The following is a 25,656-nucleotide window of genomic DNA, read 5'->3' as shown; positions in this document are numbered from 1 at the left end:
AAGCCCCTCCCCAGCCTCGGTGCCTCCTCTGGACGCGCTCGAGCGTCTCAACGTCCTCCCTGAACTGAGGGGCCAGAGCTGGACACAGCACTCATTCATGTCTGCACATTGAACAGGACTGGCCCCAGCACAGACCCTGAGGGACACCCCTGGTCACTGATCCCCAGCTGGATGCAGCACCGTTCACCACCACTCTCTGGGCCCGCCCATCCAGCCAGTTCTTAACCCAGCAAAGAGCGCTCCTGTCCAAGCCGTGGGCTGCAGCTTTTCCAGGCAATGCTGGGGCACACAGTGTCAGAGGCCTTGCTCAAGTCCAGCTACACAACATCCACAGCCTTTCCCACATCCACCAGGCACTCACCTGGTCAGAAAAGGAGACCAGGTTGGTCAAACATGACCTACCCCTCCTAAAGCCGTGCTGGCTGGCTCTGATCCCCTGGCCATCCTGTAAGGGCTGTGTGATGACATCAGGATAAACTGTTCCATTGCCTTACCAGGCACTGAGGTCAGGCTGACTGGTCTATGATTACCAGGATCCTCCTTCCCACCCTTTTTATGAACGGGTGTCACACTGGCCAGCTTCCAGTCATCTGGAACCTCCCCAGTGAGCCAGGACTGTTGGTAAATGATGGAGAGCAGCTTTGCCAGCTCATCTGCCAGCTCCCTCATCGGCCTGGGATGGATCCCATCTGGTGCCTGTGGTTAGCCAGAAAGATCGATCGGAAGATATCGTGATGTACGAGGAGACAGGCCCCCACCCTCTCCATGACGTCAGCGAATCGTGAGCTAGAGGAAGTTGCGTCAGTGTTCCGCGGTTATTTAAGCCGGTGCTCACCGGCTAATAAACGCATTTCACCATCCACCCCATGCGTGTTTGTGAGTGATTTGGCCCGTCAGGCCTGTAAGTTGTTAGCCGATGTGTCCAGTCCTTGGAACTGGGTCGCCATGCCTCCTCCTTGGAAGCAACAAAATGGTGCTGAAACCCGGGATCGCCACCCGGTGTACGGGCGAGGGAAGGTCGCCCCTCGACGTTCGGGTGAGGGAACGTCGTCCTCTGCCCCCCGGGCATAGGCGGATAGCCCCCGACGTGCGAGCGTGGGCGGATAGCCCCCTGATACACGGGCGCGGGTGATCAGGTGACGGGATTCACGCCGATTCAGGAGGGACGGTCGAAGCGGCTGGACCGACTTCAACGGGGAAGATGCTCCCAGTGCCGTCGAGATGGAGGCGCTCGGCGAGGTAATAGGGGAATTACACAATCAGTGGGGGATAAGTGTTAAAAGAAAAGATTTGGAGTGCGCGGTTACAAGGTTAATAGAATTGGGTGCGATAGATCGTCCTGTGGACGTGCTGCACTCGGGATGTTGGGATAAATGCCTCAAAGCACTCGCGGAAGATGTGATAACCACAGGATCAGGCAAATGTTTGAAGAGTTGGGAAAAGGTTATGCGGGCTCTGGAAAGGGCTTTATCAGAGCAGGAAACCTGGAAAGCAGCTCGAAATTGTTTAAAGATCACACTGAAAGTGGGGGTGGCAGCCGCCACCCAGACTGCGTCTGGCGATCATGCGGGGTCGAAAACTAACAACCTCTCGCGGTCCCAGTCCCTTATCTCAACCCCTAATCTAGCTACTAATCGGTCGCCAGACTGCGAGAAAGTTTGTGAGCCTCAGGGCATCCTTAACGAGGCGAGCCCTGAAGAAGTTTTTAAAAAGCCGCCGCTCTATGCGTCACAAAATGGCGCTGGGGAAGAGGGAAAGGGACAGGACGAGAGTCTGTTCCCGCCACAGGCATGCGCAACCGTGAACACCAGGGGGAGTGTGCGGCCGGCAAGAGGGAGGAGACCCCAAGATCCAACCGGGGAGCTCGCCCCAAAACACTCCCCTTGAAGGAGGAGAACTCCCCCAAAGAGGGGCGGAGAAGGGGAGGGGGAGAGAGAGGGCGGAGTTTGAACAAAAGCCGTAGTTGGCCGGAAACACCTTGCCATTCCACTTCCTCCGACTCAGACAGCGAGTTTGGATGGGCCGGGTGAATGCCACGAAATCAGTGGTGGGGAAAACAAAAGAACAGGGAACGGTACTCACCCAATACAGAGTCCAATTCCGATGAAAATTACGCGCCAGCCACTCATATTAAACTTACCGGCTCGTTTACACCGAGCGCGAGCAAAAGGGACCCACCGGAACCTATGCCTCTGACAGACTGGGAAAAGGTCCAGGCGGCACTCGCCGATCTGCCCGAAACAGCGGTGCGAATTTTCCCAGTTAGGAGAGTGGACAACAATTTGCCAGCCTATTCCCCAGTGAACCCTAAGGACGTGCAGGCTGTTGTCAAAGCCAATGCCGAGAAAGGCATCAATTCTTCCATAGTCTCCACTCTAATTGACGGCCTTTTCAGCAATGATGACATGCTCCCCTTTGACATTAAGCAGACGTGCCGCATGATTTTTGACGGGGAAGGAATGATTGTATTTAAGCAAGAGTGGGAGGACAATTTGGAAAAAATGCTTGCCCGAGTTAGCGGAGACCAACACCCGGCGCTAGTCTCGCGGCAATGATCAAACACGTAGTGAGAGAAGAGAACTTAACCCCAGTCCAAGCCGCTGTCGGCGCTGCGCTAGCTCCACTTCCAGCCGCAATCAGCGCTGCTGTAGCTGAGGTCATGGCTGTCCGAAACTATCCCAGCCAAAACCAACCACCGCCTACAGGTCCCTCACGTTTACCAAGAGGACCCTGCTGGACCTGCGGCAAAAAAGGCCACTTTGCCTGAGACTGCTGAAGCCAGAGACAGGGAAACAGGCGGGGGAGGGGGCAGGCGGGCTGCAAGCAGCCTCCTCCCGGTTGGAATACCCAGCGGCCCAGCTATGTCAGCCCTGCATGGAGTGGGCAACTCCCGAACCAGTTGCCCCCACGAGAAGCCACCAACATCATGGCTCAACACTTGCCCCTGCAGCAAGCATTCCCCCAACCAACGGTCCAACCACAGCCCACTACGTTCATCCCCCCGAAAGACAGCTTGGAGAACGGAATCCATGGGTGGCCCTGGCAGTCCAATGTGACGAACCACCAATAGTCTGGGGAACCTGCCGAGAATACAAATACAGCTCCAACAGATTTGCCTGGAGAACCCCTGCAGACCGCTCCCGACACAGTACCATAGCCATCAAGGTACTTTTTCTAATTGACACCGGCTCGGACGTCACAGCCATCCCGCAGTCGCTTTGGCCCCCATGTTGGAGGTTAAAGATGCCTCTGCAGTGAGTGGAGTAGGAGGAGCCTCCGCTGCAAGAAAGAGCGCAGAGTTAATATCAATCATCGTGCACGACGGAACAGATGCAGAAGTCCAAGTTTACGTGTACGTCCTTCCGGATGACCCACCTGTTCGACCTCTGCTTGGGCGAGATGCTCTAGCTCAACTGAATGTCAGGGTGACAAATTTACCCGAGGGCCACTGCTGCGTACCCACCAATCCCAATCCAACTGACTTGGAAGTCATCAGACCCCGTATACGTTGAGCAGGGGCCCATACCCAAGCCTTGAATGTCCATCCTCCTCCAACTGGTCCAACGAGAGCTAGAAAAGGGACACATCGAACCATCCATCTCCCCATGGAACACTCCTGTGTTCGTCATACCCAAGCGCAGCGGCGAAGGCTTTCGCTTGCTCCACGACCTGCGAGCAGTTAATAAGAAAATCCAGCCAATGGGTCCCGTACAGACAAAACTACCCAGCAACTCCTTTATCCCAGCAAATCAGCAGTGTGCGGTAATTGATATTAAAGACTGCTTCTTTTCAATACCCCTGCACTAACAAGATAAAGAACAGTTCGCTTTCTCCATCATGTTCCCCAACGGATAACAACCCAACCTCCGGTTCCAGTGGAAAGTCCTTCCCCAAGGAATGGTAAATTCTCCCACCATTTGCCAAGTTGTAGTGAGTCGAGCCTTAGCACCCATTCGATCAGTGAACCCCCAAGCCACCGTCATCCAATACATGGAGGACATTTTAATAGTGGCTCCTCTACCCAGCCAAGTGGACAGCCTTGTGATAGCAGTCTCCGAAGTTCTGAAAACCAACGGCTTCGAAGTAGCAGAAGCAAAGATAAAAAGAGGCCCTTCAGTCACATTCTCGGGCGTGAAGATCAACGGCTCCTACGTATCACCTCCAGCAATCAAAATTCGCCATAACATCAAGACGCTGCACAATGCACAACAAGTGGTAGGATCGCTACAGTGGCTGCGTAACATCGTCCTTGTTCCACCCGAAGTTATGTCCCCACTGTATGACCTCCTTAAGGGCAAACACCTATGGGAACAACAAACCATCTCAGAAGAAGCCACTCGCTCGCTCGACTACATCGAAGGGCAGTTGTCCACTGCAGTTCTCTCTAGGTGGAACCCACACCTGCCACTGGATCTATACGTACATTTCACAAAAGAAGGGGAATCGGGGTACTAGCACAAGGACCTCCTGATTCAGCCAAACCAGTGGAATGGGTAGTCCTTGGAAGACTATCGCGAGCCTTTACCCCAGGGGTGGAATGCTTTGGAAACCTAATTATGAAGGGCAGAAAACTCGCCCTGAGCCATATGGGTTTCGAACCTGCAAAAATATACTTGCCTTTTCGGAAGCAGATCTCGTCATCGTCTGTGGCAGTCTCAGAGTGCCTTGCCCTGGCTTTGTTCGGCTTCGCAGGAGAACTTTGTCACGCTGTGAAGCCCCCGTGGACTCAACTACTAACCACAGTGGACATCGATCTCCCACCGAAGGTCAGAAATCGACCCTTACCAGGCCCAACCGCATTCACCGATGCGTCCTCGACAACTTCCACCGCAGCCGTCGTAGGGCAAGAGCAAGACCAATGGCAGTGCGTCACAAAGAGGGACGAATCCTTATCAGTTCAACTACTAGAAGCCTCAGCAGTGGTGCTGGCACGCGACCTGTTTCCAACCGAACATCTCAACATCTTCACAGATTCCATGTTCGTCACGAAGCTCTGCCAAGCAATGTCCAACCCAGGCGTCTCCACCTCACCAGCTGCCATAATGATCGAAGAGGCACTCTACTCCTGCCAAGGCACCGTGTCGGTGGTGCATGTCAACAGCCACGATCTAGTTAAAGGGTTCTATCAGATAGGCAACGACAAGGCTGACGCAGCAGCGAAAGGCATCTGGACTCTGCAAGAAGCACGTCAACTACACGAATCGCTTCACGTAGGGGCGAAGGTGCTCGCCAAACAATGCAACATCCCCATATTGGACGCCAAGCACATAGTAGCCACCTGTCCTCACTGCCAAAAGTCACCTCTATGGTCAAGCGGCGTCAATCCCAGAGGCCTAAAGGCCTCAGAGATCTGGCAGACAGATTTCACTTTATGCCAACTGCTAAAGCCCAGAGTGTGGCTTGCTGTAACAGTCGACACCTACAGCAACATGATTGTCGCAACGCAACACGCAAAAGCCAACTCCAAAGCCACTATCCAACATTGGCTGACAGTTATGGCCTGGCTCAGGATCCCAAAACAGATAAAAACAGAATGGGATAAACTTCTTTTCCACACCGGTCCAAGAATTCGCCACCAAATGGGGCATCACTTTAAAACAAGGCATTGTGTACAACAGTACAGGGCAAGCTATAGTAGAGAGGGCTAATCAAACTCTAAAGTCTAAATTAGAAACCCTAGCCAGAGCAGAAGGGTTTGCCAATGCCATCCATGACGTCAGCCAATCGTGAGCTAGAGGAAGTTGCGTCAGTGTTCCGCGGTTATTTAAGCCAGTGTCCACCGGCTAATAAACGCATTTCACCATCCACCCCATGGGTGTTTGTGAGTGATTTGGCCCGTCAGGCCTGTAAGGTGTTAGCTGATGTGTCCGGTCCTTGGAACTGGGTCGCCACGCCTCCTCCTTGGAGGCAACAGGTGCCATAGATTAATGAACATCCAGTCAGCTCAGCAGTTCTCTGACTGCCTCCTCCTGGATAACAGGGGGACCATTCTGCTCCCTGACACCAACCAACCTATCTAGAGGACAGATGTCCTCAAGGCAAGTTGTTTTCCCACAAAAAACTGAGGATAATAAGGCATTAAGCACTTCCACCTTCTCCTCATTTGCAGTTACTAAGTTCCCTCCCTCATCCCATGAAGAACAAAGGTTGGTCTTACTCTTCCTTTTCCCATGCATGTATTTGTAAAAAAAATTTTTATTATCCTTTAGAGAAGTCGCTATTTAAAGTTGTAACTGAGCTTTGGCCTCCCTCATTTTTTCCTATATGGTCTAGCAGCCCCCTTAAATACTGCCTGAGAGACCTGATCCTCCTTCCAAGGTTGATACATCCTCCTTTTATTCCCATGTTCCTCCAAAACCTCGTTGCCGATCCAGGTAGGACATCTGCCTTGTCAACTCGTCTTTGGGCACACAGGGACAGTCTGTTCCTGTGCCCTCACAATCTCTATTTTGAAGCATGCCCACCTTTCCTGGATTCCTTTGTTTTTCAGGGCTGTTTCCCAGTTTGCCCTCTGGAAATTCAATGTAAAAGTGTTATTGATGTTCCTCCTGATTTCCACCACATATCGAGAACTCTGTAATTTCCTGATCACTGTGGCCAAAGCAGCCTCCAACCACCACATCTCCCACCAGCCCATCTCTATTTACAAACAACTGATGTAACACAGTCCCTTCGCTGCTGGGCTCTCCCAACAGCTGTGACAAAAGGCTGTCCTCCACACACTCTAAAAATTCCCTGGACTGCATTTTCTCTGCATTATTAAGTTGGGATGGCGAGGGGAAAGCTCAAAATGCGGCAGAAAAGCTACAGAACCAGGGAAAGATCTTCGAATGGGGCAGAAAAACATCAGGATGAGGTGGAAAACTAACAAAATCAGGCAGAAAAGCACTGAAATGGCAGGAAAAAAAACACTGGAATGAGGGAGAAAAGAACAGGAATGAGGCAGAAAACACCCGGATTTCAAGAAGCAGGCAGTGGCGTTTTCCCATAATGGAGGCTCCAAGCTTTTCGCACTTCCGAGTTTTCCGAAATCACAAGGAGAAGTAGTCCATGGCTTTGTGGTCTTTGCGATCATGAGTCCAGATGAGGTCGGTTCTCCCAGAATTCACCAAGATTTGGGAAAACTCCGCCTTGGCTGCCGCCAAACGCTCCTCATCTGGGACAAAATTAATCCTGAAATCCGATGGCTCCAGCCCGCCGCACTCCTTAAGAATGGGATAGAAGATCTGGTGGAGATTTGGCAGCTCCAAGATTTTCTGGAGGAGATCCTTCAGCGGGGCCATGGACAGGGGATTGTAGCAGAGTCTCAGGATGCGCAGACGGGAGCAGCGCAGGAGCGTCGGGAGCAGCACGGACAGGTGGGAGTCGTCAATGTGGCATTCCGAGAGATCCAGGTACAGCAGCGAGGCCGAGGCTTTCTCCAGGAGCAGCTGGAGTGGCTCCAGGAAGCCTCGGGAGATGTTGTGGCCGCTCAGATCCAACCTTTTGAGGGCCGGAGCGTGGAAGCTTCGGGAGAGGAAGTCGAGTTCGGCAGGATCGAGGGAGGAGTAGCGCAATTCCAAGCTTTCTAACGGAGTCTGGAGTTCGCTAACAGGAGGAAAAAGGAGAGCTGAGACCAAGGGAGGACTGGTGGGAGCTGGGAATATCAGGATTCCTGGGGGAAATGCAGGGAATGAGAGCTGGGATTGGATCCCTGGAATCGCGGGATTGTGGGATGGATGAGAGAGAGAGCTCCAAGAGCTCCAACAACAAAATTCTGGGATTTTGGAATGATGGGATCATAGAGTTATGCAATGGGTAAGCTTGGGAAAGGTCTTGGAGACCATCAAGTTTGAGTTCTGAAAATCCTGGGATTTTTGAATGTGAAAATCCTGGGATTTTTGAATGATTGAGTCATAGAATCATGGAATCATGGAATCACGGAATCATGGAATCACTAAGATTGGGCAAAATCTTCGAGACCATCAAGTTCAAGGTTTGAAAATCATGGAATTATGGGATCATGGCGCCCAGGAATTGTAGAATTGCGGAGCTACAGGGTCATGGAGCCGTTACATTTGGAAATGGCTTCATGATCATCATGTCCAACCTTTGGGAATCCTGGTAACAAGGAATTATGGAATCATGGCATCCTGGACTATTGGGATCATGGGATCATGGGAACCAAGGATCATAAGGTTGGAAAAGATCTCAGGGACCATCGAGCCCAAAATTTGGAAATTCTGAAATCAAGGATTGGGATAATGGAATCATAGGAATATTGAGATAATGAAATCCTGGAATCATGGGGTCAATAAGATTGGAGACGATCTCCAAGATCCTAAAGTTTAGCCTTTGGAAATCGTGGAATTGTGGAATTTTGGCATCATGGACTTATGGGATGAGACAGTAATTGAATCGTGAACTATTGAGATAACGGAATCATGGGATCATGGGAACAATGGGATAATGAATTCCTGGAATCAATGGACCCTTCAGGTTGGAAAAGACCCTCAAGACCAATCAAGCACAAAATTTGGGAATCCTGGAATCATGGAATTTTGGGATCATGAGTTCATGGGATAATGGAAACGTTGTATCATGAACTCCTGGAGTCATGGGATTATGGGATCATTAAGGTTGGAAACTAACTACAAGATCCTGAAGTTCAGCCTTTGAAAACCCTGGAATCACGGAATTCTGAGATCATGGAATTATAGGAAAATGGAGTCACAAACTATTGGAAAAACAGAATTATTGGAACATTGGGACAATGAAATCCTGGAACCATGGGATCCCTCAGCTGGGAAAAGACTTCCAATATCCCTGAGACCAACCATTGGGAATCCCCTCAGAGTGCTGGAAGGCCCCACTCTGCAGAAAACCCACCAGAGGAACTGCTGCAGTTTCCCAGGGACCTTGAGCATTTCCAGGTTGAGCTCCCTGAGGCCAGGCAGCATTCCCAGCTGTGCAGCTATGTCACGGATTCTCGTGGCTGATTCTGGTGTCCGGTGGTGCAGGTCAGACACGTAACATGGCATCCTGAGGCTGCAAAGCTCTTGGAAACGTGAGAGATGAGGCATGATCGCTGAGAGCTCTTTCAATCCAAACTTGTTAATATACAGATCCACCCTCCGCAGAGAGGATGGATCCAGAGATTTCAACACAGTCACAATCTCCTTTGCTGAGAGATCCCGTGCTTGGAATTCGCGGCACTTGATGCGCAGCGGGCTGGCGGCTCTGGTCTGGATCGCTTTGTGCAGGATCTCGTAGGAATTTCTCTTGACACACAGGTCGGTGTGGACGTCCACGCCCCGGAGCTGTGGAGTGGCCGTGGTGGCTCCAGAGCGTCCTTTGCGTCGCTTGCGTTGGTGCCTCTGTAATTCCTGCTGGTACGTGGACATCTCAAAATAAGCCTTGGCCAAAACTTTGGTGAGGGACAACCTCAACCTGAATGCATTATCTGGAACTCCCGTCATGTCCAACACGCGCAGCTGGCACCTGCTGGAAAAAATAGGAAGAAACCATCAAAATACCTGAAGGTATTAGAGACTGTGGCCATGCTGGAATTCTCAAAACCCACCTGGAATCACTGCCGGGCTCTTCCTGCTCCTGCTGAAGCTGCTCCATCACGCCCTGGATGATGGCCTCAATACAGGGCCTGTAGTCATGATCCAGGTCCAGTTCCCGGCGCCCCAGAAGCCGCTGCAAGTGGAGCTCCGGGAATTGCCAAGTGGCCACCAAGTCCCGCAGGGCCAGGGGTCTTCCATCCAGGAATGCCACTTGGAAAATGACGGGATAGATATGGGCAGGAATGGTGGGAAGAGGGTGCTGGGAGACGACGCAGCGGGCACAGAGGAAAAGGAGAGAATCCATGGATTCTGGGGAGCTGTGGGAATTAGATTAAATTAGGTGGACCCCTGAGACAGAGAAATTACGAATTAAGAATAAAGCATCAAGAATTGCTTTGACTATAAAGGGGCCTGACAAAACTGTGTGTTTACTGCAATTTACAGTGCTGACAAGAACAGCAGGAGAGCAAGGCTACAAGGTGAGGTCAGGAGCTGGAGTGTGCAAACAGGATGAAAGGGCAAAGGCACCACACCCTGGAACCAGGAAAACTGATATCAAAGTCTGGAAGATGTCCAAAGGTGGAAAAAGAGAGCATGGGCAAGGAGGCAAGGTGAAGAGTTCATCTGAGAGGAAGACTATTTATTTCATCCCAAAGAACCCCAGGTGAACACCAGAGCGTGCAGAAATGAACAATGCGCAGCCATAAAGAGGTGTGGAGCTAATTTTAATACGAAGCAGAGACAGGCAATGAATGTGTATCAGGCGTATTGTGTAGTCCCAGTTTGTAGAGAATAAAAGGAGAGGCGCAGGTCGCCAAAGGTGTGCGTGTTTTTGGAGGAGCTATCGCCCATGCACCTCAGCACTGAATAAATACACACCTACTCTTAGAACTTCTTCTGTGGGTTATTGAGAGTTTTTCCGTGCTTCATGCACAGGACGTGGAACCACCAGGGGAGAATTCCAGGGAAACTCCGAATCCAGGGATATCCTGAAAAAAAAGGGAAGCTGTGGGAGAAGGTGGGGGCGATGTTGTGAGGGTACCCCCAGTGCTGCTCCCTAAAAAGAGGGTCCCGGAGTGCCCCCACCCTATCAGGGGCACCCCGAAATCCCTGAAGGATCCCAAACCCCTCCGAGAATCTCGAAATTCCCACAGGGATTCCAAAATTATCCCAAAGTCCCCTCAGGGATCCCCAAACCGGCCCTGCCGCCCCCCACTCACCGCCCGCCCGCAGCCCCAACTCGCCCCCAGCCCCTGTGGCAGCTTCACTCTCCTTTCCCCGCTGTGTCGCAGTAATCATTAGTGCGCGAGACACAGGCTGGAGGAGAATTGATTGGATCTTAGAGCTGTCAGTCATTGTTTTAGTTAATTCTCATTGGCTAAACAGCGTCGTGGTAGCCGCTTTGACTTCCCGCCCTTCCATTGGTCCCCTTCGCTGTCAATCAGCAATCCCTGCTTTCCTATTGGTTGACGCTGGGCTCCAGCGGGAGGTTCGCTCTGCGGCGGCTCTGGGGTCCTTCCCGAGTCTCCCTGCATGTCGATGTCGATCCCGATCCCTCATCTCTGATCCCTCATCCCTGATCCTGATCCCTGATCCTGGTTCCCGCGGCCATGGAGCGGCAGCAGGAAGTGAAGGTGCTCCTGAAGCGCTGGGAAGCGGAATTCCTGCGGAACGGCGGGGAAACCCAGCCAGGTGCTGCTGAGTGCCCGCGGCGGGAATTTGTGATTGGAGAAGCCGCTGACGGAAATCCCTGGAATGGCGGGGGCAGTCGCTGGCTTTGGAGTGCCTGGGGTGATTTTGGGGTGCTGGGGTCTTTGTGGTGGTTTAGGGGTCCCTGGAATTGGGAGATTCGGTTCAGCGGGGTCCTGAGTCTTTTGTGGTGTCCTGGGGAGTGGTTTTTCTGAGCAGGGCTTTGGATTAGTTTAAGGATCCCTGGAATGAGGGGGATTGTTTTAGGGGCGCCCTAGAGCTTTTTGGGGTGTCCTTCGGGTTGTTGAGGGACCCCTTGAGTTGGTTTTGGGGTGCTGGGAGGGTTTTGAGGCGATTTCAGGATCCCTGCAATGAGAGGGATTGGTTTGGGGGGTACTGGGTGTTTTTGGGGTGTCCATGGAGTGGTTTTTGGGGTGCTGGGGTGGTCTTGGTGGTTCAGGGGTGACCTGGAATTTGGGGATTTGGTTTAGGGGAGTCCTGTGCCTTTTTTGAGGTGTCCTTGGGCTGGTTTTGGGGTCTTTGCAGAGGTTTAGGGAGTCCCTGGAATGGGGCAGATTTGGTTTAGGGGGTTCTGGGTGTTTTTGGGGTGTCCCTGCAATGGGAGAGGTCATTTTTGGGGCTTCCTGAGATGTTTTTAGGGGGTCTGAGAGAGTCTTTGGAGTATTAGGGGATACCTGGAAGGAGTGGAATTGATTTTGGGATGTCCTCACATTATTGGAGTTTCCTTGGGGTCATTGAGGGTGTCCTTGAGGTGGTTTTGGGGTACCAAGGGAGGACTCTGGGGTAATTTAGGATTCCCTGCAATGAGGGGGACTGGTCTGGGGAAGTACTGGGGGTTTTTGGGTTGTTCTTGAGAGTGGTTTTTGGGTTGCTGGGGGTGTCTTTGGGGTGGTTTTGGGGTCTGAAAAGGTCCTTTGGTTGGTTTTGTGAGTTGCTGGGATGGGGCAGGTTTGAAATAGAGAAAAAATATTTGCCCATATTTATAAAGGAAACTGGAACAGCAATTTCAAACCCTGGGGCCGTGCAAATCAAGTGACATCAGCTTTATTTGTGCCTCAACCTGCCTCAGGTGAGGCATTAAAACAATTCTACCGAGTGGGGAGTTGGCTGAGTAAGGAAGCCAAAGCTGCTTCCATTGCAATTGGTGACAGGATGACAGATGTCAGTGCTGTCAGACATGAAATCTTACAGAACAGAGCCCCCATCGATTTTCTTTTACTGGCACATGGGCGTGGTTGTGAGCAGTTTGAAAGACTGTGTTGTATAAACTTGTCTGAGCATTCAGTGTCCATCCACAACCAACTTCAAAAAGGGAGAGATTGAACAAATCCAATTAAAACCAACGATGGATCGTGGTTGGATGACTTGTTTGAAGGATGGAGTTTTGCACCTTGGCTAAAGGAGCTTTGCAGAATAGGTTTATATGCAAGGATTGTTACAGTGGCCATGTTAGTGACAGTGCCTTGTGTACTTCACTGTGCAGGGCAAATAATTAACAAGACCATCCAAGAAGATTTTTCTGTTCGAGAGAGAGAGGGGAAATGTGGGAAATGGATTTGTAGGGAGTTCTCAGGGCCTGCCAGAAGGCTCCCACTGTGGCATCTGTGTGCAAACCTGGAGATAAGAAATGCTGACTTAGAAATGCCATGGAATAGGACAGGTGTTGTTCAGAGAGACATGGAGCTGGAAAAGTGTCAAGGGATGGCCTTGCAAATCAGACTGGATACTTTGGAGAAACAGAACTATAAAAGATGCATTGTCATGGAACCCAGAGGGGTGAATTTAGAGGATTGGCTTTAAGGCATTTTACCGCATGATGTGACAAAAGCTGATAGTCCAAGAAATGCTTTTAATGAATTGTAATTAGGAAATGGTTGGCTTCTGGTTGTGATGGTGTGAATTATAACATCTGTATTGTCTCACCCTTCATATGAGACTGAAACTGGAATAAAAGATTTTTAAAAAGCTTCTCGATTGTTCCATCTCTGGGTCAGTAATGAGCAAAACCAGACAGTGACTGAGTTTAGGAGGAAGTTGAAAGACTGAGGAGTGTCAGGGAAAGGGAAAGAGATTGGTGGAGTTCAGCCCTTCCATCTTTGAGGGAGGCCCCCCAAGAGGCAGAGGACTCCCAAATCTCCCATTGTCAGGGAATAGGAGAGCACCTGGGAGATGAAGAGGAGTGGAAATGGGTCCCTGCTCAGGGATGAAATAACAAAAATGATAATAATAATATTTCCTCCCAACCCCATCCCCTAGCCAGGTGCCACTACAGAACAGGTCTCAGGCCCTGGATCAGGACCCCTCCTAAGCAACTTCCACCTTTTCAGTTACTTCCATAACCAACCCAAGCCACCCCAAAACCTCAAGGATCTCTTCAGCCACCCCAAGGACACCCCAAAAAGACCCCAGGACCCCCCAAAACCAATCCCACTCATTCCAGGGATGCCCTAACAACCCCTAATGCTGGATCCCAGAAATCTGGAGTTTTTGTGCTTTCTGTGCTTTCTGGCACAGACTCCCTGGAAAACACTGCTTTTGTCCTGAGCCCTTGGAGACGGCTTCTGAATATGAGGAATGAAGTAGAAATCATGAGTGTGTAGTGAATTAGAAGTGTGTGCTTTCACAGGGTGATGGGTTTTAAATTTGAGGTTTGTGTAGTATAGGAAATAGGTATGGGACAAGATGGAGGATTTTGGGTGGTGTCTCTTTCTTTGTTCATCTTTCTTCTTCTTCCTTCTCCTTCATGGTTTTCAGGTAGTAGTTTCTGGTTGGTCAGTGAGTGTCACTCTAAGGGTCATGGGAATCCAGTTATTGGGTCAAAAGTATAAATAATAGAGGTGTTAATTCTCTGTTGGACTGTTCAGCCTGAAAAGACCTTGTAGTAGTTTCCATCTCCAGCCATTTTTCCTTACTTCTAGCCAGGAGCTGGAAGTGCTGTCATACTCTCTGTACTTTCTGATGAGAAATAATAAACATCCAAGCCCAAGAAAAAACTGTTTCAGTCGTGTTTCTGTTAATCCTGGCTCTGAGGGAGGACAGACCAGACTGATGACAAACCCCTAATTAGAACCCCCCTAAACCAAACCTGCCCCATTCCAGGGCCTCCCAAACCCAGCCCAAAGACCACAAACCCAGCCCAAGGACAGGACAAAACTCTCAGGATCCCCTAAACCAACTTCCTTCATTCCAGGTCTCCCCTAAACCACCCCAAAGACACCCCCAGAACTCCAAAAACCACTCTCAAAGACACCCTGAAAGTCTCAGGACCCCCCTAAACCAAACTCCCTCATTCCAAGGACCCCCTAAACCACCCCAAAAACCCCCTAGCACCCCAAAACAACCTAAAGGAGTCCCACCACCACTCCAAAGACACCCCAAAAAGCCCCAGGACCCCTAAACCAAACCTACTGCATCCCAGGCACTCCCTAAACAACACAAGATCGTCCTCAGACCCCAAAACGACCCCAAGGGCACCCCAAATAAACCCAGGACTTCTTTAAATCAAATTCCCCCATTCCAGGTCCATCCAAAACAAATGTAAAGATCCCCACAGTACCCCAAAACTAACCCAAGACACCCCCAGTACCCCAAAAATCACTCCAAGGACACCCAAAAAGCCTCAGGAGTCCCCTAAACCAAACTCCCTCATTCCAGGGACCACCTAAATCACCCTAAAGACCCCCAGAACCCCAAAACCACCCCAGGAACCCCCAAACCAGCCACCCCAACTCCAGGGATTCCTCTCCCCCAAGGCCTGGAAATCAGGATTGTTTTTATTAGGTGGATCATCATGGACAGGTCAGGGGATATCACAAAGTTGGGTTTTTTTATGATTATTTTGAGGTCCAAAATTCCCACATTTTCCCCAAACTTACTTCAGGTTTCCTGTGGAGCCTCCTTGATTTCGGCCTGGAAGGGAGAAATGGCAGGGAATTGGGGATATGGGGCCTATGGAGGATTAGGGGTTTTTTGGGGATTTGGGGCTGTTTTGAGATTTGGAGTTTTTGGGAATTGGGGTTTTGGGGGAATTTGAGGGATTTTGGAATTTGGATTTTTTTATAGTTTTGGACTTTTTAGGAATGGAATATGGGATGTGGCATTAGGGGGGATTTTGGCTGTTGCGGGGGATCAGAGGTTTTCTGGGTATTCGGAGTTTTTTTGGGATTTGGGGTTTCATGGGATTTGAGGGAGTTTTCAGAGAATTCACAGAATCACTGGGTTGGAAGAGACCTTCAAGATCATCAAGTTCACCCCTGCCCTAACACCTGAATTATACAATGGCACCGAGTGCCACATCCAGGCTTTTATTTAACAAATCCAGGGATGGTGACTCCAGCACCTCCCCAGACAGACCATTGCAGTACTTGATCACTCTTTCTATGAAAAACTTTTTCCTAATTTCCAACCTAATTTTCACTTAACACAGCTTGAGGCTGTGTCCTCTGGTTCTGTCAGTTGCTGCCTGGAGAAAGAGCCCAACCCCACCTGACCACAACCACCTTTCAGGGAGCTGCAGAGAGTGATGAGGTCAGCCCTGAGTCTCCTTTTCTCCAGGCTGAACAAGCCCAGCTCCCTCAGCCCTTCCTCACAGGGTTTGTGTTCCAAGCCCCTCCCCAGCCTCGGTGCCTCCTCTGGACGCGCTCGAGCGTCTCAACGTCCTCCCTGAACTGAGGGGCCAGAGCTGGACACAGCACTCATTCATGTCTGCACATTGAACAGGACTGGCCCCAGCACAGACCCTGAGGGACACCCCTGGTCACTGATCCCCAGCTGGATGCAGCACCGTTCACCACCACTCTCTGGGCCCGCCCATCCAGCCAGTTCTTAACCCAGCAAAGAGCGCTCCTGTCCAAGCCGTGGGCTGCAGCTTTTCCAGGCAATGCTGGGGCACACAGTGTCTGAGGCCTTGCTCAAGTCCAGCTACACAACATCCACAGCCTTTCCCACATCCACCAGGCGCTCACCTGGTCAGAAAAGGAGACCAGGTTGGTCAAACATGACCTACCCCTCCTAAAGCCGTGCTGGCTGGCTCTGATCCCCTGGCCATCCTGTAAGGGCTGTGTGATGACATCAGGATAAACTGTTCCATTGCCTTACCAGGCACTGAGGTCAGGCTGACTGGTCTATAATTACCAGGATCCTCCTTCCCACCCTTTTTGTGAATGGGTGTCACACTGGCCAGCTTCCAGTCATCTGGAACCTCCCCAGTGAGCCAGGACTGTTGGTAAATGATGGAGAGCAGCTTTGCCAGCTCATCTGCCAGCTCCCTCATCAGCCTGGGATGGATCCCATCTGGTGCCATAGATTAATGAACATCCAATCAGCTCAGCAGTTCTCTGACTGCCTCCTCCTGGATAACAGGGGGACCATTCTGCTCCCTGACACCATCAACCAACCCAAGAGCACAGCTGTCCTGAAGGCCCAGTTGTTTTCCCACTAAAAACTGAGGCAAAGAAGGCATTAAGCACTTCCACTTTCTCCTCATCTGCAGTTACTGAGTTCTCTCATTCATCCAATTAAAAATCAAAGGTTGATTTTCGCCTTACTTTTCCCATTAATATATTTGCAAAAGCATTTTTTATCATCCTTTACAGAAGTTGCCATTTTAAGTTGTAACTGAGCTTTGGCCTCCCTATATATTTTCCTCCATGCTCTAGCAGCCCCCTTAAATACTCCCTGAGAGACCTGACCCTCCTTCCAAAGATGATACATCCTCTTTTTATTCCCATGTTCCTCCAAAACCTCCTTGCCCATTCCAGGCAGGACGTTTGCCTCGTCAACTCAGCTTTGGGCACACAGGGACAGTCTGTTCCTGTGCCCTCACGATCTCTATTTTGAACCATGCCCACCTTTCCTGGATTCCTTTGTTTTTCAGGGCTGCTTCCCAAGGAACTCTCTCAGTAAGTCTCCTGAACAGGCCAACTTGTGCCCTCTGGAAATTCAATGTAAAAGTGTTATTGATGTTCCTCCTGATGTCACCACATATCGAGAACTCTGTAATTTCCTGATCACTGTGGCCCAAGCAGCCTCCAACCACCACATCTCCCACCAGCCCATCTCTATTTACAAACAACAGATCTAACACAGTCCCTTCGCTGCTGGGCTCACCCACCAGCTGTGACAAAAAGTTCTCCTCCCCACACTCCAAATATTTTCTGGACTGCCTTTTTTTGGGCTGTATTAAGTTCCCAGCAGATGTCTGCCAGGTTGAAGTCACCTACACTAACAAGGGCTGATGATCCTGAAACATTCTCCAGCTGCTCATAGAATAAGTTGTTCCCATCTTCCTCCTGCTTGGGTGGACGATAACAGACTCCCAGTAGGATGTCAGCCTTGTTGGCCTTGCCCTTAATTCTTACCCACAGGCATTCAACTCCATCATCATCACTTTCAATACCCACGGCATCCAAAGCCTCCCTCATATAAAGGGAACCCCTCCACCTCTTCTCCCTTTCCTGTCTCTTCTGAAGAGTTTGGAGCCATCCAGTGCAGCACCCCAGCTGTGTGAGTCACCCCACCACATTTCTGTGATGGTGACTACATCCCAGCTCTGCTGCTGCACCATGGCCTCCAGCTCCTCTTGTTTGTTCCCCGTGCTGCGTGCATTGGTGTGCAGGCACCTCAGCTGGGCTACTGATTTCAGCCCTAACTCAGCCTCACCACCCTTGGGGCTGCTTCCAGACAGCCCAGCTCCATCCCCTCCCCCTTCAAAACCTCATTTAGAGCCCTCCCAACGAGGTCTGACAGTTCAGACAGAGCTGTCAACCTCCTGCTCTTAACAGAGAGATGGATCCCATCTGGTTCCAGCAGGGCAGGTGCTGTAAAAGTTGCCCCACAATCAAAGAATCCAAAACTTTGCCAATGACACCGACCCTGGAGCCACTTGTTAATGATGGGAGTTCTCCTCTTCCTTTCCCCGTTTATCTCAGCCACCAAAGGCACTGAGGAAAAGACCACCTGTGCTCCTGTCCTACCAACCACTTGGCCCAGTGCCCTCAAGTCCCTTTTAATTGCCCTGACACTCCTCTTTCCCATCTCATCACTGCCAGCCTGGAGTATCAGCAGTGGGTAATAACCAGAGGGCTGGATCAGCCCAGGGAGTCTCTCAGGGATATCCCGTACCCGGGCCCAGGGAGGCAGCACAGCTCCCTGTGGGATGGGTCCTGTCCACATGTGGGGCCCTCTGCTCCCCTCAGAAGGAGTCACCCACCACGATTACCCTTCTTTTCTTTTTGATGTCAGAGGTGCTGATCTGTCTTTGAGAGGAACCATAACTGGGAAGCTCATTGGGCAGATCATTTTCCTCTAAATCATGTAAATCATCTGGGTGACTCTCGATCCAGGGCCTCCGACCTGTCTGAAGTGGCACCTGATATGGGATTTGGCCCAGGAGGAATTATTATTATTATTTTTATTATTTCCTTCCCAAGCGGGGACCCATTTCCACTCCCAGGTGCCTTCCTATTCCGTGACAATGGAAGGATTTGGAGTCCTCTGCCTCTTGGTGGGTATCCCTCGAAGATGGAAGGGCTGAACTCCACCAATCTCCACGAATTTCACTTTCCCCGACACTCCTTAGTCTTTGAATTTCCTCCCTAAGCTTAGCCACTGTCTGGTTTTGCCCTTTTGTGAACCAAATATGGGGAAATTGAGAGGTATTTTAAAGAACTGTTATTCCATTTTCTGTCTCCTATGAAGGGTGCGACAAAACAGATGTTGTAATTCACACTATCAAAACCAGAAGTCAACCATTTCCTAATTAAAATTCGTTAAAAGCATTTCTTGGCCTATGAGCTTTTGTCACATCCTGCTGTCAAATGCCTTAAAGCAAATCATCAGATATCAGAACTCGTGGGCTCCATCACAATGCACCTTTCATAGTTTTATTTCTCCAAAGTATCCAGTCTGATGTGCAAGGCCATCCTTTGACACTTTTTTCCAGCTCCATTTCTCTCTCAACAATACCTGTCCTATTCCATGGCATTTCTAAGTCAGCATTTCTTATCTCCAAGTTTGCACACAGATGCCACAGTGGGAGCCTTCTGGCAGGCCCTGAGAACTCTCTACAAATCCATTTCCCACATTTCCCTCTCTCAAACAGAAAAAACTTCTTGGATGGTCTTGTTAATTATTTGCCCTGCACAGTGAAGTACACAAGGCACTGTCACTAACATGGCCACTGTAACAATCCTTGCATATAAACCTATTTTGCAAAGCTCCTTTAGCCAAGGTGCAAAACTCCATCCTTCAAACAAGTCGTCCAACCACGATCCATCGTTGATTTTAATTGGATTTGTTCAATCTCTCCCTTTTTGAAGTTGGTTGTGGATGGACACTGAATGCTCAGACAAGTTTATACAACACAGTCTTTCAAACTCCTCACAACCACGCCCATGTGCCAGTAAAAGAAAATCGATGGGGGCTCTGTTCTGTAAGATTTCATGTCTGACAGCACTGACATCTGTCATCCTGTCACCAATTGCAATGGAAGCAGCTTTGGCTTCCTTCCTCAGCCAACTCCCCACTCGGTGGAATTGTTTTAATGCCTCGCCTGAGGCAGGTTGAGGCAGAAATAAAGCTGATGTCACTCGATTTGCACGGACCCAGGGTTTGAAATTGCTGTTCCAGTTTCCCTTATAAACATGGGCAAATATTTTTTCTCTATTTCAAACCTGCCCCATTCCAGGGACTCCCAAAACCAACCAAAGGACCCCCTCAGACCCCAAAACCACCCCAAAGACCCCCCCAGCACCCCAAAAACTGCTCTCAAGAACAACTCAAAACCTCCCATTACTCTCACATACTAGCCCCCCTCATTGCAGGGATCCCCAAATCACGCCAAAGACCCTCCTAATACCCCAAAATCACCCCAAGGACCTGCTCAACCACCCCAAGGACACCCCAAAAACCTGAGGACACCACTAATCCAATTCCACTCCTTACAGGAATCCCCTAATAGTCCAAAGACTCTCTCTGACTCCCTAAAGCACCTCCAGAGACCCCAAAAATGACCTCTCCCATTGCAGGGACACCCCAAAAACACCCAGGACCCCCCTAAACCAAATCTGCCCCATTCCAGGGACTCCCTAAACCACCCCGAGTATTCCAAAACCAGCCCAAGGACACCTCAAAAAAATCCACAGGACTCCCCTAAACTAAATTCCCCAATTCTAGGACACCCTTAAACCACTAAGATGCCCCCAGCACCGCAAAAAGCACTACATGGACACCCCTAAAACACCCAGTACCCCCCAAAACAATCATCCTCATTGCAGGGATCCTGAAATCGCCTGAAAACCCTCCCAGCACCACAAAACCACCTCAAAGACACCCTCAAGAACCCGAAGGACATCCCAAAAAGCTGCAGGACGGCCCTAAAACAATCTCACTCATTCCAGGGATCCTGAAACTACGCCAAAGCCCTGCTCAGAACACAAAATCCCCCCAAAGACACCCAAGCACCACAAAAACCACTCCCCAGGACACCACAAAAGACTCAGGACCCCGCTGAACGGAGTCTCCCAATTCCAGGACCCCCCTTAACCACCCCAGAGATCGCAGCACCCCAAAATCCCCCAGGGTCCCGAAAACCAGTACCCCCACTCCCACCCTCAAAATTCCAGGGATTCTCCTCAGGGATTTCCCCCCTCACAAATTCCCGCCGCGGCCCCTCAGCAGCACCTGGCTGGGTTTCCCCGCCGTTCCCTCAGGAATTCCGCTTCCCAGCGCTTCAGCAGCACCTTCAGCTCCTGCTGCCGCTCCATGGCCGCGGGAACCGGGATCGGGGATCGGGATCGACATGGAGGGAGACTCGGGACGGACCCCAGAGCCGCCTCAGCGCGATTCTCCCGCTCCCGCCCAGCGCCAAACAATAGAAAAACAGGTATTAATGATTGACAGGGGACAGAACAAATGGAAAGGCGGAATGTCAAAGCGCCTGCCCACGACGCTGCTGAGCCAATGAGAATTAAAGAAAATAATGACCGACATTTGAAGTAGCCCAATGAATGTAAAGACTCACAGAGGGTCTCGCTCGCTGATTGGCTGCAGAACGTGCAGACACGGAAGTGGAGAGTCCAGAATGGCTGGGGAAGAGCGGGGGCTGCGGGCGGTGAGTGAGGGGCGCCATGTCGGGGGGGCCGGCATTGCCGGTTTTGGGGATCTCTGAATGGATTTTGAGATAATTTCGGCATCCCTGTGTGAATTTCGAGATTCGCGTAAGGTTTTTTGGAACCTTGAGGGATTTTGGGGTGGCCCTCGTAGGGTGGGGGCACTCTGGGACCCTCTTTTTAGAGAGCTGCACTGGGGGTACCCTCACAACACCGCCCCCACCTTCTCCCACAGCTTCCCTCTTCCTCGGGATATCCCTGGATTCGAAGTTTCCGTGCAATTCTCCCCTGGTGGTTCCTCATCCTGTGCGTGAAGCACGGAAAAACTCTCTATACCCCACAGAAGAAGTTCTAAGAGTAGGTATGTATTTATTCAGCGCTGAGGTGCATGGGCGATAGCTCCTCCAAAAACACGCACACCTTTGGCGACCTGCGCCTCTCCTTTTATTCTCTACAAACTGGGACTGCACAATACGCCTGATACACATTCATTGCCTGTCTCTGCTTCATATTAAAATTAGCTCCACGCCTCTTTATGGCTGCGCATTGTTCCTTTCTGCTCGCTCTGGTGTTCACCTGGGGGTCTTTGGGATGAAATAAATAGTCTTCCTCTCAGATGAACTTTTCACCTTGCCTCCTTGCCCATGCTCTCTTTTTATTCCTTTGGTCATCTTCCAGACTTTGATACCAGTTTTCCTGGTTTCAGGAGTCTCTGGACCCCCTTATCCTGTGGTGCCTTTGTCCTTGCATCCTGTTTGCACACTCCAGCTCCTGACCTCACCTTGTAGCCTTGCTCTCCTGCTGTTCTTGTCAGCACTGTAAATTACAGTAAACACACAGTTTTGGCAGTGCCATTTTACTCAAACCATTTCTTGATTCCTGATTCCTAATTCTCAGCTTCTCTGTCTCAGAGGTCCCCTGAATTTCACCTAATTCCCACATCCCTGCAGAATCCATGGATTCCCTCCTTCGCCTCTGTGCCCACCGCGTTGTCGCCCAGTGCTCTCTTCCCACCATCCCTGCCCATCTCTATCCCGTCCTTTTCCAAGCGGCATTCCGGGATGGAAGACACCTCTTCCTGTGGTATCTGGTGGCCACTTGGCCTTTCAAGGAGCTCCATGTCCGGCAGCTTGTGGGGCACCTGGAGCTGCACTGGGATCATCGCAGCATCATCTCTGTCCAGGCCATCATCCAGGCTGTTGTGGCGCAGCTTCAGCGGAAGCTTGAAGAGCCCAGCAGTGATTCCAGGTGGGTTTTGGAAATTCCAGCATGGCCACAACCTCCAATACCTCCAGGTATTTTGATGGTTTCTTTAAATTTTTTTCCAGCAGGTGCCAGCTGCGCATTTTGGACATGACGGGATTTTGGGAAGATCCAGACAGTGACATCACCAAGGCTTTGGTCAAGGCTTGTGTGGAGGTGTCCAAGCACCAGCAGGAATTCCAGAGGCACAGACCCAAGCAGCACAAAGGATGCTCTGGAGCCACCACAGCCACTCCACAGCCCCCAGGCGTGGACGTCCACACCGACCTGTACGTCAGCAAAAAGTCCAACAAGATCGTGCGCGATGCACTCCAGACTGGAGCCTCCGCCCCTCTGCGCATCAAGTGCCACAAATTTCAACCAAGGTCCATCTCAGCATCCGACATCGTGAATTTCTTGCAATGTCTGGATCCATCCTGTCTGCGGAGGGTGGAACTGCGTAGATGCAGGTTGAAACTGTCTGACATTTTGGAGATCCTGCCACACCTCTCACGCTTCCCGGAGCTGCGCAGCCTCAGCCTCCAGTGCACCAATATATTTGGGCTGCCCCACAGGCCAGAATTGGCCAATGGAATCCCGTGCCTGGCTCGGCAGCTGGGAATGCTGCCCAGCCTCCGGGAGCTCAGCCTGGAATATTCCCAGGTCTCCGGGAATCTGCACCAGATCCTCGGGTAAGTTCCCCATGGGGTGGGGCCTTCCTGTTCTCCAGGGGGATTCCCAAGGGTCGGGCACAGGGATCTTGGGGGTCTTTTCCAAGCTAAGCCATCCTGTGGTTCCACGATTTCATTATCCTGATGTTCCCATGATGCGGTTATCCCAAAAATTCATGACTCTGTTTTCCCATAATTCCATGATCTCAGAATTCCATGATTCCACGATTCTCAAAAACTGAACTTCAGGATGTTGGAGGTCTTCTCCAATCTTAGTCATCCCAGGATTCCAGGATTTCATTATGCCAATATTCCCATGATCACATGATTCCATTATCCCAATAGTTCATGACTCAACGTTTCCATTATTCCATAAAATCGTGATCCCAAAATTCCCTGTTTCCTGGATTCCCAAAGTTAGCGTTTATTGGGTCTTGAAGATCTTTTCCATCCTGAAGGATCCATTGATTCCAGGAATTCACTATCCCAATGTTCCCATGATCCCAGCATTCCGTTATCCCAATAGCTCATGAATAATTCCATCATCCCATAAGTCCATGATCCCAAAATGCTGTATTTACAGGATTGCCAAAGGCTGAACTTCAGGATCTTGGAGGTCTTCTCCAGTCTTAGTGATCCCGTGATTCCAGGATTTCATGATCCCGATAATCCCATGATTCCATTATCCCAGTCCTTGATTCCAGAATGCCCAAAGTTTGGGCTTGATGGTCCCTGAGATCTTTTCCAACCTTAGTGATCCAGGTTCCTATGATCCCATTATCCCAATAGTCCAGGACTCCATGATTCCATGATCCCATAATTCCTTGAATCAAGGATTCCCAAAGGTTGGACTTAATGAAGTCTTTTCCTGCTTTAATCGCTCCGTGACCCCATAACTCCAAAATCCTGTAATTCCATAACTCTGGGATCTCAAGAACCCGTAACTCCAATATTCCACAAGTCCGTGGCTTCATAATCCCATAATCCCAGGATTCTCAAAGTTTGAACTTGGAGATTTTGCCCAACCTCAGGGATGCCATTATTTCATGATTCCATGACTCCATCATTTGAAAATCCCAGGAGTTTCAGGGGCCAAATTTGATGTTCTTGGAGCTCTTTCCCAACCTCAGCCATCCCACAATCCCACGATTCCACGGATGCAATCCCAGCTCTCATTCCCCAGGAATCCTGACATTCCCAGCACCCACCAGTCCTCCCTTGGGTCTCACCTCTCTCTTTTCCCTCCCACCAGCAACCTCCAGACTCCATTGGAAAGCTTGGAATTGCCCTTCTGCTCCCTCATTCCCGACGACCTCGCCTTCCTCTCCCAAAGCTTCCACGCTCCAGCCCTCAAAAGGTTGAAGCTGAGCTCCTATGACATCTCTCAAGGCCTCCTGGAGCCACTCCGGCTGCTCCTGGAGAAAGCCTCGGCCTCACTGCTGCACCTGGATCTCTCCTATTGCTACATTGCCGACTCCCACCTGGCCGTGCTGCTCCCGACACTCCTGCGCTGCTCCCGCCTGCGCTTCCTGGGACTCAACAGCAATCCCCTGTCCAGGGCCGCGATCAAGGATCTGCTCCAGAAAACCTTGGAGCTGCCAAATCTCCACCTGGTTGTGTATCCTTACCCCCTGGATTGCTACACAGGGGACCCATCAGCATTCGAATGGCATTTAGGGGAGTTTGTGGATGCGGAGATTTTGGCAGCGGCCAAGTCAGAGTTTTTCCAAATCTTGGTAAATTCCGGAAGAACCGACATCGTCTGGACTGATGATCCCGACAGCCACAAAGCCCCGGACTACTTCTCTTTGTGATTTGGGAAAAGCTCAGAGGCGGGAAAAGCTCAGAGCCTCCATCACGAAAAAGTGCTACCACCTTGTTCCAGAAATCCAGGTGTTTTCTGCTTATCCTGGTGCTTTTCTGCCTTATTCAAGTCGGTTTTTGCTTTCATTTCGGTGCTTTTCTGTTGACGATTGAGAGAGACAAGAGGACTACTGACTCGTGATCAGAATCTGAATTTTAATGTGAGCTACGTATGCTCATATAGCATTCTCAGAAAAGCCAGTCATTTTTAACCATGTTTATTGGGTTAAACTTCACACAAATAAACTTAACATATCTACTTAGTTAGAGTAATTTTGCGACCATAAGGCGCAGTCTTTTGACTAAAATTTTCTCCCAAACCCGGAAGTGCGCCTTATAGTCCAGTGCGCCTTATCTGATGGACAAAGTTCAGAAATTTGCCTACCCAGAAGTGAGAGCTGTGAGCTGCGGGGGAAGCTGGCAGTGCCATGGCTGCCAGGTGGAGGTGGGGTGGAGCAGCAGTGGGCACACCCTGGCCCCGTGCAGGCGGGACAGCCCCGTGAAGGTGGG

General features: G+C 50.5%; 3 protein-coding genes across 5 annotated transcripts in view; 2 read left to right on the top strand and 1 right to left on the bottom strand.

The window, feature by feature from the left end:
* The window catches only part of LOC117003963 (leucine-rich repeat-containing protein 14-like), a 22,173-nt gene extending 11,749 nt beyond the window's left edge, over positions 1-10,424 (top strand). The window contains exon 3 of the transcript XR_006163105.1: positions 9,996-10,424. The gene's annotated coding sequence lies outside the window, so the exon portion shown is untranslated. The remainder of the gene's footprint in view (positions 1-9,995) is intronic.
* On the bottom strand, positions 4,551-10,876 carry LOC117003927 (leucine-rich repeat-containing protein 14-like). Of its 2 annotated transcripts, none has more exons than XM_033074321.2 (5): positions 10,772-10,875; positions 10,431-10,540; positions 9,563-9,868; positions 8,869-9,480; positions 4,551-7,587 (listed from the first exon to the last, which is right to left on the bottom strand). In XM_033074321.2, exons 3-5 carry the CDS (start codon positions 9,853-9,855, stop codon positions 7,032-7,034), a joined length of 1,461 nt encoding a protein of 486 aa, XP_032930212.1. In that variant the 5' UTR covers positions 9,856-9,868; positions 10,431-10,540; positions 10,772-10,875; the 3' UTR covers positions 4,551-7,031. The 2 variants fall into 2 exon arrangements, with proteins under 2 accessions (XP_032930212.1, XP_032930205.1); XM_033074314.2 differs by having other exon boundaries at positions 6,890-7,587; positions 8,869-9,483; positions 10,772-10,876.
* Positions 10,877-21,398: 10,522 nt separating this feature from the next.
* Positions 21,399-25,419, top strand: LOC117003868 (leucine-rich repeat-containing protein 14-like). 2 transcript variants are annotated; one of them, XM_033074229.1, is made up of 4 exons: positions 21,399-21,731; positions 22,321-22,618; positions 22,699-23,304; positions 24,536-25,419. In XM_033074229.1, the coding sequence occupies exons 2-4, from the start codon at positions 22,326-22,328 to the stop codon at positions 25,095-25,097; spliced, it is 1,461 nt and encodes a 486-aa protein (XP_032930120.1). In that variant the 5' UTR covers positions 21,399-21,731; positions 22,321-22,325; the 3' UTR covers positions 25,098-25,419. The 2 variants fall into 2 exon arrangements, with proteins under 2 accessions (XP_032930120.1, XP_032930111.1); XM_033074220.1 differs by having other exon boundaries at positions 21,411-21,478.
* The last annotated feature ends 237 nt before the right edge of the window (positions 25,420-25,656 follow it).

Source organism: Catharus ustulatus, chromosome 1 (genome assembly GCF_009819885.2).
Source record: "Catharus ustulatus isolate bCatUst1 chromosome 1, bCatUst1.pri.v2, whole genome shotgun sequence".
NCBI classification, from domain to species: domain Eukaryota; kingdom Metazoa; phylum Chordata; class Aves; order Passeriformes; family Turdidae; genus Catharus; species Catharus ustulatus.
Note: the sequence above shows the minus strand (reverse complement) of the source record. Positions and strands in the feature narration are given on the sequence as shown.